The sequence below is a fragment of the Chiloscyllium punctatum genome, chromosome 26, assembly GCF_047496795.1.
Source record: "Chiloscyllium punctatum isolate Juve2018m chromosome 26, sChiPun1.3, whole genome shotgun sequence".
Lineage (NCBI taxonomy): Eukaryota > Metazoa > Chordata > Chondrichthyes > Orectolobiformes > Hemiscylliidae > Chiloscyllium > Chiloscyllium punctatum.
Genome location: NC_092764.1, coordinates 78,338,893 through 78,354,350, shown reverse-complemented (window position 1 = coordinate 78,354,350; position 15,458 = coordinate 78,338,893). Strand labels below are relative to the sequence as shown.

The window sequence follows — 15,458 nt, the reverse complement described above, 5'->3', positions numbered from 1 at the left end:
GTGAGACATGATCTCCCATTCACAAAGTTGCTGACTACTCCTAATTAAATCCTGTCTTTCCAAATGGATGTATGTCTTATCCCTCAAATCTTCTCAAGTAACTCCGCCACCACAGATGGTAGGTTTACTGGTCTGAAGTTCCCAGGCTTTTCTTTGCAGCCCTTCTTGAATTTGCTACCCTTCAGTCTTTTGGAACCTTACCCATGGCAACCATGATTCAGAAATATCAGCCAGGGTCCCTCCTATTTCTTTGGCCTCTTGATGCATTCTTAGATATATCTGGTCAGGACCAAGAGATTTATCCACCTTCATATATTCTAATGTATCCAAAACCACTTCAACTGTGATATGGACTTGACCCCAAGGCATCACCACTAACTTCCCCAAGTTCCCAAGTCTTTATATCTTTCTCCACGGTAAACACGTGAGAAATATTCATTGAGAGCCTCATCCATCTCCTGCCATTCTACACCTACATGTCTGTTTTGGTCCTTGAGTGGCTCTATTCTCTCTCTTTATTCTTTTTCGTTGTAAATCGAAAGAGGTACTTTAAGTAGATTATCTAATCTTCTCCGCTAAGGCGCTCTCGTGTCCCCTTTTTGCCCTCTTGATTTCCTTCTTCAGTAAACTCCTGTATTCCAGTTATACTACCAGGAATTCTCTTGATCCCAGCTGCCAGACCCTGAGCCTCGCCTCCTTTTTTCTGGTCAACGCCTCAATATCTCTTGTCATCTCGGGTTCCCTCTTCCTGCCAACCTTGCCTTTCACCCTCACAGGAACATATAGACCTTGAACTCTAGCTGTCTCATTTTTAAAGGCTTCCCACTTGCCAGATGTCCCTTTACCTGTAAGCAAAGTACTCCGATCAACACCTGCAAGCTCCTAGGAGAAAGTGAGGACTGCAGATGCTGGAGATCAGAGTCAAAAAATGTTGCGTTGGAAAAGCACAGCCAGTCAGGCAGCATCCAAGGAGCAGGACAATCGACGTTTCGAGCATAAAATCTTCACGTTCCTGATGAAGAGCTTATGCTCAAAATGTCGACTCTCCTGCTCCTTGGATGCTGCCTGACTGGCCGTGCTTTTCCAGCACCACATTTTTTGACCTGCAAGTTCCTGTCTAATTCTATCAAAATTTGCCTTGCCCTAAATTAGAACTTAAACCTGTGGACCAGTTTTGTCCCTCTCCATAACTATTTTAAATTAATAGAACTCTGGTCACTGGTCCCACAGTGTTCCCCCACTGTCACCTCTGTCACCTGTCCTGCCCTATTTCCCAAGAACAGGTTAATTTTTGCCCCTTCCCAGATAGGACCCTGGTGTATACTGCTTGAGGAAACTTTCCTGAACAAATTCTACCCATTCAAGCCCTTAACACTTGAAGACCGGAGCACTCACTGCACATGTGCAGAATGGCACAAAAACCTCAGCACTGACATCACGCACGCGCAGGATGGTACAAAGTCTGGCGTTGACATCATGTATGCGCAGGCACTGAAGTATGCGCAAAACGGCGCGAAGATTTCGACATCCACCTCGGTCCATGAGCAGAATGAAGTGCGTGAACCGATCCCTGCTGAAATCGCACTGTTGTCAACTGAGGTAAGCATTACCCAAAATATCATTCCCTCATTCTTCAACAATGTTTTAGCCAAATTGCGCTACCAAAATGCATATTATACCAGAACTACCTGTCCATAGTGCAGAAAGATTCAATCAGGAAAAGTGAAGAAACTGAGAAACTGTGATCAAAGTATTTCACTGGATGAAAAGTTGCCCTCTCATTTCTCATGCAAAGATGATATTGTTTGTGTATATTTTGAATTTGTGATTTAACTTTAGATTCCTCAATTACCAGGCTACTTGATCCAGCCAATATGCTGCAATATGATGACTTTAAGAAGTGTTACGGGGAGATCCTATATCGCTGGGGTCTGCGAGAGAAGCGAGCAGAAGTGTTGAAGTTTGTTTCCTGCCCTCCAGACCCTCACAAGGGGATTGGTAAGTTTAGAAATCTTCCTTTGTGCTATGTATGACTGCAACCAGCAGAGTCTTCCCATTGACTCTAATTTTACTCAGACTCCTTGATGTCAATGGTGCAGCTCCCATTTCTTTAGTTGCCTCATAATTGAGTAAAAAAATGGTGTAATTCTCAATTTAAGTCCAATTACATTTTTTGTCTGCTTTCTCCTTCAGAATTTGGTGTGTACTGCTGTCACTGCCGCAGTGAAGTCCGAGGGACGCAGTGTGCTATTTGCAAAGGATTCACCTTCCAATGTGCTATCTGCCATGTTGCTGTTCGTGGATCTGCCAACTTCTGTCTTACCTGTGGGCATGGTGGCCACACTAGTCACATGATGGAATGGTTCAGGACCCAGGAAGTGTGTCCCACAGGCTGTGGCTGCCATTGCCTACTAGAGAGCACATTTTAAAAGAAATCTGCTACTGCTGCTCATAATAAGAGGCCTTGAATAGTGTTCCAAGATATTCTGTCTGTCTATTCTTAACTGAAATTGTGACTGTCTGTTGATCAGAGATGTGAAAAATTTAATCAATGAATGAACCTTAAGACTGGAATTTTATTCTTTGAGGCACCAGGATAAAAGTTCAGACTTCTACAATATCTGAATTCTGCTTCAAGGAATGGAGGGAGCTTGATTTGCACATTCTCCAGTACAGCAACAATGAATTTTCAGTTGAAAAGCAAGACTTATTTACTAGAGCATATTTTAAAATGGACTGAAATGGGAATTTGTTTACTTGTTAACAGTTATCATCATCCAGCTGATGATGGTCATCGCTGTCCAGCTGTTGATGGTGATCCTACATACTTGTCATGTACGAGTGAATATACTTCAGACTTGAAGTGACCACAATCCACAAAGCCGTGATTGGTAAGTCAGGCCTTTTTAGCGGAAGTATTATGTTCCTTCAGAGGTTTGTGCAGTTATCCCCAGTTTCACAGCTTGCTGCTAGTCCGTTTCCACAATGCATACGCAGTATTTATCTTGACTTAAATTGCACAGTCAGACTAATTTAATTCAATAAGGTACTCATGCATCCTTGGTTTACTGCTGCCTTCATTCTTGGAAGTGGACTAAATACCAGCTCAGACTAACTGTTCTGTCTGCTTAGTATCAGACTCGAAACATGTGGGCAGCTTAGAATGCTTATGCAATAGGGGGTTCTCTCTGAAACCTGGGGCTTAAGCTCATTACTGGATATTATTAGACAGAACTTAACTCTTCCTGACTGCAGTCCCTAACCTGGGGCTGCTTGATATCTCTATTCCTAACATCTTTCATCTTGAGCACAAAATAATAAAGTTGATTGGGCGGTTCTTGAATGGATTGACCACATCCAATACTATGCCATCTTTCATCATCTTTGAGATCATGTGAATGGGCCCTTTAGATAAATTGGCAGGCTTTGTCAGAGGTTAACGAATTGCCCAGCAAATGATTGGATGGTGGAAGTGAACTAGATTGTGAGCATAGGTACTAACCATAGTACTGACACGTGACTTACCATTCGCTACCATTAATGCGACTGGGCTTGCTTGATTTTGCAAGACATGAAGCACTTGCGTTGTAATTTCTACTGCTTTAAACAGTGACTGGAAGTATTTTAGCCATGTTAGCGATACAGAACTCCAAATTCAAGCATTTCGTCTGCAGTAACAGCCATTCTTCAGGCTAATTTTGGCAGAGGCACTGTTTCTGTTATTTTCAATTGGACTTCAGTGAAAGCCACTGCACATTTTGTCTGAAAATATTGATCCTCTCAGAAGCATTTGAGACTCCTTCCAAGAAGAGGGTGCAGTGGGTTTCCTTTTTTTTAAACTTTGCTACAGTATCAATGCGACTGACACTTTTAGCTAAACATCAATCGTTCTTGTCGGCTGTAAAATGAATAGCAAATCCATTGTATATCTTTAGTCAAGGAACTACCTGGCTGTCTGCATAATGGCCGAGTTAAAAAGAAAATAAACCCGTGGGTCATAAAATCCCGCAACCCCTTGAAACAACATTTCAAACTGGAACTATTATATGTGTCACTTTAAGTATTTCAGCCATTTGCACATGTTGATTTTTTTGTTATATATACATAGTTTTCCTAACTCTTTCCCACCTTCCTTCTAATTTGGTACTTTGCAGTTAGGTCACACAAGGTCCAGAATTATTTATGTTGCATGATTATTACCTAATTTTGTATCTATATGAAATTAGCAGATTGCTGTAATGTTTGGTGACCACTCTGTTTTTACAGTGTGGGAAATTAAATGGAAAAATAAGATGTACATCAGAATTGTGTTTCCAGAGGTGGCACGTGTGAAGGCAGAAAAGCAACTTAATAAATTAAGAGGATGTTGTATCTGAAATCAGCTGCCATCCCATTTCCACTGGGGTGGGAAGGTCCATCATCAACTTTTTGAAATCTTTGAGTACCTGATTGAGGGACTGGACATAAGACAGAAGTTTCCACCCAGAGTCAACCCTTTCCCACGTTACTGAAGCTCTTGACCATTCTCCCTGTGACCGTTAAACCCAGAACCACTCCTACAAATCACTTACATCCTCGTCCTTTTTCGATCCTGAATGTCCTACCATTCATAGTTACAACACTCTCTGTGGTGGATGGTACGGATGTTGAATGCGAGAGCTGATAGTCTCTAACTGGTCAGCAGCTCTCATCTGGTGGGACTTTGGCACCAGTGATTAAATGCCAAGGTCGCTCTGCCAGTGGCCTCACATGTTCTCATTTACATTAAATAGCAGAACAGATGTCGAGCTAGCTAATGGGAGCCCCACACCACAACAAGATTTGATCTGGGTTTATGCATATCTGCACCATCCCTGAAGTTTCCCTCTGATCTCTCATTGTCCATAACAGCCCTACTCTCCCACAGTAACCTTTGTTGCAATTGTTCCTTGAAGTCTGGTGTTCTCACTAAGCCTGCCGCCTCCACTGTGAAACTTGAGTATTCAATGTCCCTGAAATGCTCCTCCCTGTGTGACTGGGCAGTTATCTCTAAATCTCCCAATGCCCCAGGCCTCTTGCATTGTTGCCCCTGAATCCCAGTTATTTCCCCAGGCATCCTGCAGTCTGGTTTCCATACGGCTTGTTTTTCTCCTGGTACCTGCTGATCTGCAAATTATATAAAATTTTAAGTTTAATTATTTGTGTGCGTTTTAGCTCTTCCTTCCAGAAATCTGACCATAAATCTTGTAAATATGGTTAAAAATCCATGGTATAGAGAGGCAATAACACTCATGTCTTTAGGATGTTGCTTTTCTATCGGTCATGAGGTGCCAGTTAGTTCAAATTGAAACTAAAAGCTGAATTGAATTTGTGCTAATTCTGTTAATTATAAAGGAAGAATCCATGGCACAGGAAGAGCAATAGCAATCTGACCGTTTCATTAATGTCAGGAAGAGGAAGAACAATACTTTTCCAGGAAACTTGAAACCGGAGGGAATATTAGTTTGTCTTCACGAACATTATTTTTTATGTTGCCTATAATTTTTCAATCTTTCCCAGTCCATGGTATGTAGATTTTTCTGTCCCTTGAATAGTTGAATAAGCAGCAGGCCTGCTCATCAGTGGTTGGGGAGTTAATTCCGTCTTCCATTCCAAAGTTATTACAGTTGCCAGCTTTGTTTATTCTTATCATATGGCCAAGTGCCTCCAAATACTGTGGTCCCGACATTCCTGCTATTGATCATCTGACACACGTTGCATTCCCTCACAAATTAGAACATGATCAGATTCCTGACTATAATTAGAACATGGTCAGATAGCCTTTTGTCCAGTTATCTTTATTATCATGAATTAGTAAGTGTTCCAGGTAATTTCAAAAAGGTCACTTTTTTTTTTAATGCCCCTGCATGACTTTTCTGTTTGGTTTTCAGCAGTATCCTGGAAATTAATCTTTAATTCCATGTGAATCTCGGATGATTTTGAATGTTTAACAACCCCACAAGCCATACATTTTGGTCATGTATCATCTTGGTGTTTTTGTTTTGACTTGCATGTTCCCAAGGTGTTCCTTCACATTTGCGCTGTGTTGCATTCAGTATAATAGAATGCACATACAACCATTCATTAAGAATTTACTTAATGAGTGGATCATTAACTTTTAAATGTTAACACTGCTCCGTTTCGGCTGAAGATCCTGTACTTTGAAGCTGCTGAGTCCAAGAGCTTCAACTCTGATTTGTAATTAAGTTGTAAATTGTGTACAAAGAGGATGTTGTACATACTGTTCAAAGTAAATGTTTGTCTATGTAAAAATCTGAGATTTTGCTTTGGTAACTGGCATTTGACAACCTGACAGTCTATTTTGATGGTAATTTGAGTTCATTTTTTTTCTCTTGTCCATATCCTTGGATACTCTTACCTGAAAATATCAATCAGTTGCAGTCTTGAAAAATGCAACTCATCCACAATCTACTCAGAACCATGAAGATGCTTTTTGGAGGCAGTGAGCTTGGCAGAGGTGTTAAGTGAGTAATTTGCATCCCTCTTTACTGAAAAAGAGGATGCTGTTAAAGTCATGGTGAAGGAATAGTTTAAAAAAAATCTGAAAAACATAAGAGCTGCCAGCGTCCAACTACCTAACTCTTCTCCGTCCCACGTGAGGATTCAGGTTTTTAAAAAAGAACCCTTGGAAATTAACAATTTGACTTTATCCTAATAAGCATTATAATTCAAAATATTATGACTTTGCTATTTGACAATGAACATATGAACTACATCATTGGAACTGAGCTCTTTTTATGTGGAATTTTAATTAGTGGGAGAAATCCTCATACCTCAGGTTATTACTTTATGATATCTCTTTACCCTGTGAGTTAAATTAAGAGATAAATTAAAGTGTCAGGATTCTGCTGTTTGTTTATTTTAGAATTCTTTTCATCATTTATATAAATAATTCGGATGTGAATATGGGAGGCATGGTTAGTAAGTTTGCCAATGAATCCAAAATAGGTGGTGTAGTGGACAGTGAATAAGATTATCTCAAAGTACAACAGGACCTTGATCACATGATAGTTCGAGTGGTAGATAGAATTATTTAAGACAAATGTGAGGTGTTGCATTTTGGTAAGGCAAACCAGGGCAGGACTTGTGTAGGGCCCTGGGGAGTGTTTCTGAACAAAGACCTTAGGGGTAGAGGTGCATAGTTGCTTGAAAGTGCAGTCACTGGTGGTGAAGAAAGCACTTGGCACTCTTGCCTTCATTGCTCAGACCATTTGAATATAAGAGTTGGGATGTCATGTTACATCCGTACAGGACACTGGTGAGGCCACTTCTGGAATACTGTATACAGTTCTGGTTGCCCTTCTATAAGGAGGATCTTGTTAAACTTGAGAGAGTACAGGAAAGATTTATAAGAATATTGCTGGAACTTGAGGGTTTGAGTTATAGGGAGAGGCTGAACAGGCTAGTGCTTTTTTTCTCTGGAGTGTCAGAGGCTGAGGGGTGACTTTATGGAGGTTTATAAAATCATGAGGGGTATGGAAAGAGTGAATAGCCAAGGTCTTTTTTCAATGATATGGGAGTCCAAAACTAGAGGGCATAGGTCAAAGGTGCAAGGGGAAAGATTTAAAAAGGACCTGAGGGCTAACTTCTTCACACACAGAGAGTGGTGCATGAATGGAATGAGCTGCCAGGGGAAGTGGTGGAGGCAGGCACAATTGCAGCATTTAAAAGGCATCTAAAAGGTATATGAATAGGAAGGATTTAGAGGGATATGGGCCGGATGCTGGCAAATGGAACAAGGTCAGATTAGGATGCAGATGAGTTAGACCGAAGAGTCTGTTTCTGTCTTGTATGAATCTATGACTGTATGATTCTATAAATCATTGTCCATTTTCCCCATCCCAGTTCCAAGTGTGACTTGAAGTTCAATTTGCCTATCTTTGATCCATTAACTCTTGAAAATCTTTTCTAATTCTAGATGTTAAAGGTTACAGTTGACTCAGGTGGTTTGGAACCCATAGTTTGAAAGTCACCCTTTTCCCCCTAAATCTGCTATATTTATCATGATATATCTTGCCTTATCCTAATGTGTTGCTTTCTCAAAGAAATTTATCCAATGTAAATCTAATTATTTTTTAGATTCTTCCCTGGAACAGGGAACCTGTTCCACAAATTGGACATTCACTGAAATAAATATTGTTTCCGTTTTTGTGAATGCCCTCCACTTTCAAGCTTAGCCCGAACAGCCTGACGTTATTTCTGAAGAAGATGACATATTTGTCATGGTTTCCATTATATAATTCTTCACAATTCTAAAAGAAACAATTATATCCCCCTCAACCATTCTTTACAATGAAAATGTATGAATTTACAGGATAACAATTCACTGAGAATCCGTGTCACCTACACACTTGGCTAGACAATTCTATTCCTTCACGCACACATTAAGTACTTAGAAAGCTGAAGCCTCAATACAACTTCCTTGTCAGATCCTGCCAGAAAAGTCTCTTTATCCCTATTCTGCTAAAGTTTAGATCAGAGTGGTGCTGGAAAAGCACAGCAGGTCAGGCAGCATCCGAGGAGCGGGAAAATTGATGTTTCGGGCAAAAGCCCTTCATCCGTAATTATCAATCTGGAGAAGTATGTGGTAATACATTTATGGAAGACAAACAAAGCTAGAAAATATACAATAAACTGGAGAATCTTTTAGAGGAAGTAGGAGATTTTGGAGTGCATGTCCACGGGTTTCTGAAAGAGGCAGATGAACAAGATATTAAGGAAGATATACAGAATGCTTTCCTTCATTTGGCAAGGTATTGAACAAAAGCAGGGGTATAATTCTGGAAGTATGTAATCACTGATTAGGCTATAGCTGGAATTTTGAATAGAGATCTCATCATCACATATGGGAAGAGTACCAAAGCTGTAAATACTGTGGAGAGATTTATGAGAATGTTGTCAGGTCCTGAAAATGCAACTGAGAAAAGATTGTAAAGGCTGGAGTTTTTTCCTTGAAATGAAGGAAGAAGAGGGGTGACTTAATTAAGGCGTGAAAAATAATGAGTTTCAATAGCATGTATCAGGAAGCCCTGTTTCTCCAGCAGATAGGTCAATTACCAGAAAACATGTCGTATGATGATGATAGCAGGATTACAGGCTTCATAGGAAAAAGATGCTTTCACCCAGAGTGTAGTTGTTGAGATGGAAACCCTTAAGTCATTTAAAAGGAAACTTGAAGTTGTACCTGATGTATTGTAGCTTGCAAGGCTACAGACTAGGAGTGATTCCTGATGAAGGGCTTGTGCCTGAAACATCGATTTTCCTGCTCCTCAGATGCTGCCTGACCTGCTGTGCTTTTCCAGAACCACTCTGATCTAAACTCTGGTTTCCAGCATCTGCAGTCCTCACTTTTGCCTATTCCTATTCTGCTACCCTCAGGTTCTTTGGACATGAATTGTTGACCACTATGCCAAATGCCATTTCATCCTACAGGTTGGACATTCAATTTAAGGAAAGGGTTAGATACCTGATAGAAACCTTGACTGTTATGACTGTTCCTGCTAAAATTTCTTATAAATTTCATCAATCCAGTGTTTGGTAGCCAATAATGTTTCCAGTATGGTTGTAAATGTCTCATTATTTTGTAATCCAAACAGACATCAGTTGAACACTAGCATCTGTATAATTATATTTATGTTAAAGTATTTATTAATAAGGTCCCCCTTATTAATTATCAATATTATTATCCCCTTATTATTCTCCTCCCTGTTTTCCACGGTGACTCAGTGGTTAGCACTGTTGCTTCATAGCTCCACTGACCCAGGTTCGATCCCAGACTTGGACCACTGTTTGTGTGGAGTTTACACACTCTCCCTGTGTCTGCGTGGCTTTCCTCTGGGTGCTCCAGTTTCCTTCCACAGTCAAAAGGTGTGCAGGTCAGGTGGCCATGCTAAATTTCCCATTGTGTTCAGGGATGTGTAGGTTAGGTGCATTAGTCAACGGTAAATGTAGAGTATTACGGTAGGGGAATGGGTCAGGGTGGGATACTCCTTGGAGGGTCAGTGTGGACTTGGGCCAAATGGCCTGTTTTCACACTGTCAAGATTCTGTATTCTCTACCAATACTTGGTGCTTTCCTGTCATGCACAAAACCAAGTTTTCTTCACATCCACATGTCCCTTTATTCAAGTTAGTACTTTGTTCTCTTGCTTTGTTTTTGTAAAAATAGAATTTAAGCCTGACCCTTCAGCATTTCCTCTTACATTTTCCCTAAAATTCTCCCCTTCCCTTTCACTATCTAAATTTTACTTCCTCTGCCATGAATTATCTCTTTTTCTATTACTCTTGTGTTTTCCTCCTTAACTGCAGTTAGCTTATGCATGAGAGCCAAGTTCAAAAGGTTATCATCACGGCCCTTGACATACTGCATTCAGTCAAATGCTGCCTGTCTCAAGGAGCCCAAGTAAAAGTGAAGTCAGTGAGAGTTGGGTGGAAAGCGTTCACTTCTTGGCATACTTTGTGAAGAGGAGAACGGTTGTAATTATTGGGGGCCAATCACCTCAGTCTCGAGTTTTCTTCAGGTTAATATCTTAGACCCACTAAGTTTGTTGCTTAATCAATGACCTTCCTTTCAACATTTAAGTCGCAGGTAAGGCTGCTTGCCAGTTTAAAAAAAAATGTTCAGTACCATTTCACAGCTTCTGAGAAACTGAAGCAGTTTTTGTCCATATGCAGTAATACCTGGAAAACAATTCAGGTTTGGGCTGATCAAAGACAATGTTATGCCTCACTGGATTGATATGCTGGGAATCAAGTCCTGCTATTCCCTGAGTCATCACAAAAATTAGAATATGTAGAAAAACACAATTAACCTCTCCCTCTCTGACTCAGGTTGACAAAAAGCATGGACCAGATTTCCATATTAAATAAGAATGACTATTTGTTACAGGTAAACATTGAGCCATATAACTTGACAAATTGAAATTCTAACCTCATATAAACTTCCCTTTAAACAGACAAAAACGCGCACACACGAAGAGAAAAGAACAGGCTTCAAGGATGGAGGGAAACCCAGGAAATCAGCTCAGTGATTACTTCACAGACCCCCTTGAGGTGGTTCTTGTGCTGCTCAGAACTCTGTTTCCCGGTCTTCTTTCGCCAGATGCTTTCACTGGTTTGCAGGCGGCTGGTTCACCCTAATGAAAGATCTCTGACTCGTTAATTAAAGTCACAGCATTCAGCAACTGCTGGAGGAAAAATAAACTTTTCTTCAGGCCTTGTCATTTTACTGTGGAGAACAGAGAAAGCTCCTAAACTGGTAGAGCGCTGAGATTCTCCCCCTCTTGTTCACTGTCCCAAACTTCTCCGTTACCTGCGAATCAGTTGCATAGTTGTTGGCGGGCAGAATTAATTCATCATTGGTTTATGGGCCAATTAGCTACTTGTTGCTGGCTGAATCTCTGTTTGGCTGTACACTTGGCTCCAGCTTTTGCAACTTCTACTACTGCTTGAACTGGCAACTGAACAAACAATGATTGAGGGGTTATTAGCTTTTAAAGCAGCAGTATTCATTCACTGATCCTTGGTTTTTGAAACCGTTCTTTTTGTATTAAAGACACAAAAATAAAATGGATATTCATGTAAGTAACATTTGTGCCACAGTTTCCAAACTCATGACTATTACCATGTGGAAAGATAAGTGTGCATGGATGTGACATCATGTGCTAGTTTCACTCCAGCCACACAACATCCTGATTTGGAACAATATCAACAAACCCTCACTATTGCTGGAACGCAATCTCCTACCCTAAAATTACATCCTGCAGCAGTTTTAAGAAAACAGTTTTTCATATCTCGCTCTCTGTCTCTTTTTCCGACTTTCTCTCTCTCTCTCTCTCTCTCTCTCTCTCTCTCTCTCTCTTTTTCTCCCTGCTCCTCACCCCAGCCCCCCTTTCCCTCTCCCTGCTTACACATGCTAACACCGTAAAAGGCAATTGAGGGCAGACATCAAAGGCTGGCCTTCCTGACAAAATTCACATCCCAAGAATGAGGAGGGTGGTGGAGGGTTGTTTTTCAACTGGAGGCCCATTTCGAATGGTGTCCGCAGGGATTGGTGCTAGGTGTTCTTTTACATAAATGACATCATGTGTGGTTAATAAGTTTGTATGCCATCAAAATGGTGGTATAGCGGACAGTGAAGAAGGTATCTTAAGATTACAAAGAGACCGTGATCAATTGACATATTGAGTTTAATTTGGATAAATGTGAGGTATTGCATTTTGGGAAAACTAACAAAGGTAGGACTTAGTTACAAATCGGACCTTGGGTAATGTTGAGAGTGTGGTGCTGGAAAAGCACAGCAGGTCAGGCAGCTTCCGAAGAGCAGGAGAATCGACGTTTCAGGAAAAAGCCCTTCATCCTGATGTCTGAACCATTATTCACCTGCTCATCGGATGCTGCATGACCTGCTGTGCATTTCTAGCACCACACTCTCGACTCTAATCTCGAGCATCTGCAGTTCTCACCTTTGGTAGTGTTGCAGAGCAGAGAGAACTAGAGTTTCAGGTACATAATTCTTTGAAGTTTGCGTCACATGTAGACAGGATAGTTAAGAAGGCATTTTGCATGCTTGCCTTCATTGCTCTGACCTTTGAGTATAGGAGTTGGGACATAATGTTAAGGTTGTATAGGACATTATGAGGCTAGATCTGGAGTACTGTGTGCAGTTCTGGTCTCCCTGTATTAGGAAGGATGTTATTAAGCTGGAGAGGGTTCAGAAAAGATTTAACAGGATTTTGTTGGGAATGGAGGGTTTGAGTTATAAGGAGAGACTGGGACATTTTTCACTGGAGCGTGGGAGTCTGAGAGGTAACCTTCATAAAGGTTTATAAAATCATGAAAGATGCAGATAAGACAAATGGTAAGTATATTTTCCCTTGGGTGGGGTGGGGGATTTCATGACTGGGGCATATTTTGAAGGTGAGAGGACAAAGGTTTAAAAACATGAGGGATGACTTTTTTTTTACAGAGTCGTTTGTATGTGGAGTGAGCTTCCAGAGAAATCCAAAAAGTTTTTACAAACACGTTAAGGACAAAAGGGTAACTAGGGAGAAAATAGGGCCTCTCAAAGATGAGCAAGGTGGCCTTTGTGTGGAGCTGCAGAAAATGGGGGAGGTACTAAATGAGTATTTTGCATCAGTATTTACTGTGGAAAAGGATATAGACTGTAGGGAAACCTTGCGAAATGTCCAAATTACAGACGAGGAAGTGCTGGATGTCTTGATATGCATAAAGGTGGATAAATCCCCAGGACCTGATCAGTTGTACCCTAGAGCTCTGTGGGAAGCTGGAGAAGTGATTGCTGGGCCTCTTGCTGAGATAGTCACAGGTGAGGTGCCTGAAGACTGGAGGTTGGCTAACGTGGTGCCACTGTTTAAGAAAGGTGATAAGGACAAGCCAGGTGGTGGGCAAATTGTTGGAAGGAATCCTGAGGGACAGGATGTACATTTATTTGGAAAGGCAAGGACTGATTAGGGATAGTCAATATGGCTTTGTGTGTGAGAAGTCATGTCTCAAGGCGTTTGACAAGGTTCCCCCGGGAGATTGATTAGCAAGGTTAGATCTCACAGAATACAGGGAGAACGAGCCATGTGGATACAGAACTGGCTCAAAGGTAGAAGACAAAGAGTGGTGGTGGAGGGTTGCTTTTCAGACTGGAGGCCTGTGACCAATGGAATGCCACAAGGATTGGTGCTCGGTCCTCTACTTTTTGTCGTTTGCATAAATGATTTGGATGCAAACATAAGAAGTACAGTTAGTAAGTTTGCAGATGATACCAACATTGGAGGTGTAGTGGACAGCGAAGAGGGTTACCTCAGATTACAACAGGATCTTGACAAGATGGGCCAATGGGCTGAGAAGTGGCAGATGGAGTTTAATTCAGATAAATGAGAGATGCTGCTTTTTGGGAAAGTAAATCTTAACAGGATGTATACACTTAATGGTAAGGTCCTGGGGACTGTTGCTGAACAAAGAGACCTTGGAGTGCAGGTTCATAGCTCCTTGAAAGTGGAGTCGCAGGTAGATAGGATAGTGAAGAAGGCGTTTCCTTTATTGGTCAGAGTATTGAGTACAGGAGTTGGGAGGTCATGTTGCAGCTGTACAGGACATTGGTGAGGCCACTATTGGAATATTGCATGCAATTCTGGTCTCCTTCCTATCAGGAAGAAGTTGTGAAACTTGAAAGGGTTCAGAAAAGATTCACAAGGATGTTGCCAGGGTTGGAGGATTTGAGCTTTAGGGAGAGGCTGAATAGGCTTGGGCTGAGGGGTGACCTTATAGAAGTTTACAATATTATGAGGGGTATGGATAGGGTAAATAGGCAAAGTCTTTTCCCTGGTGTCAGGAAGTCCAGAACTAGAGGTCATAGGTTTAGGGTGAGAGGGGAAAGATATAAAAGAGACCAAAGGCGCAACGTTTTCACGCAGAGGGTGGTACGTGAATGGAATGAGCTGCCAGAGGATGTGGTGGAGGCTGGTAAATTGGAACATTTTAAGAGGCATTTGGATGGGTATATGAATAGGAAGGGTTTGGAGGGATATGGGCCGGGTGCTGGCAAGTGGGACTAGATTGGGTTGGGATATCTGGTCGGCATGGATGAGTTGGACTGAAGGATCTGTTTCCATGCCGTATGTCTCCATGACTTTATGACTGTTCCTGCATCCACCACTTACAGTCACAACGTTTAGAAGACATTTAGGTAAATACATGAATCAGAAATGTTTGGAGGGATAATGGCCAATGCAGGCAGATGGGGCTAGTTTAGCTTGGAATTATGGTTGGTGTGGACTGGTTGGACTGAAATGTCTTTCCTTGCAGCACAAAGCTCCAACTCTATGAATAAAAGAACCCTATTATTTGAGACCATTCTCTGAATATTTCTGAATGCTTAAAATAGAATGCCCTATCTGTACTCCATGTTTATAATCACCAATTTTAGTCCAAACTTATTTGTCATCACTTGTAACTAGTGCTAATATTGATTTGGAAGTGCGTGTTGGGCTGGGGTGGATAAAGTTTAAAAATCACACAACACCAAGTTATAGTCCAACAGGTTTATTTGGAGGCACTAGCTTTTGAAGCGCTGCTTCTTCATCAGGTGGTTGTGGAGCAGAATCATATGACACAGAATTATAGCAACAGGATTGCAGTGCCATGGAATGTAATAGTAAACAAACTTAGCTTGAGTCTTTCATCTTTTAGAACGATTGTGTCAGTTTCAGTTCCTTCATATATAAATCCCAGAACTTCTTTAAAGTTATATTCTCAAGATAGCTTTTAACAATAGGTGCCTTTTCAACTCCGATAATGCATTGAAGGTGTGAAGTTAAAGTCTCTGATGAAGGGCTTTTGCCCGAAACATTGAATTTCCTGCTCCTCGGATGCTGCCTGACCTGCTGTGCTTTTCCAGCACCACTCTAA

General features: G+C 41.2%; 1 protein-coding gene across 6 annotated transcripts in view; it reads left to right on the top strand.

Annotated features, from left to right (window-relative positions):
* Positions 1-11,594, top strand: part of wdr59 (WD repeat domain 59) — a 96,315-nt gene extending 84,721 nt beyond the window's left edge. For 3 of the 6 annotated variants that reach the window (XM_072547744.1, XM_072547742.1, XM_072547741.1), the window contains exons 26-27: positions 1,856-1,998; positions 2,194-6,309. In XM_072547744.1, the coding sequence (XP_072403845.1) occupies positions 1,856-1,998; positions 2,194-2,429 (379 nt within the window). In that variant the 3' untranslated portion in view covers positions 2,430-6,309. Of the gene's footprint in view, positions 1-1,855; positions 1,999-2,193; positions 6,310-6,414; positions 6,504-10,993 lie in introns of those variants that run through there. The other 3 variants (XR_011952323.1, XM_072547743.1, XM_072547745.1) reach the window with 3 other exon arrangements.
* The last annotated feature ends 3,864 nt before the right edge of the window (positions 11,595-15,458 follow it).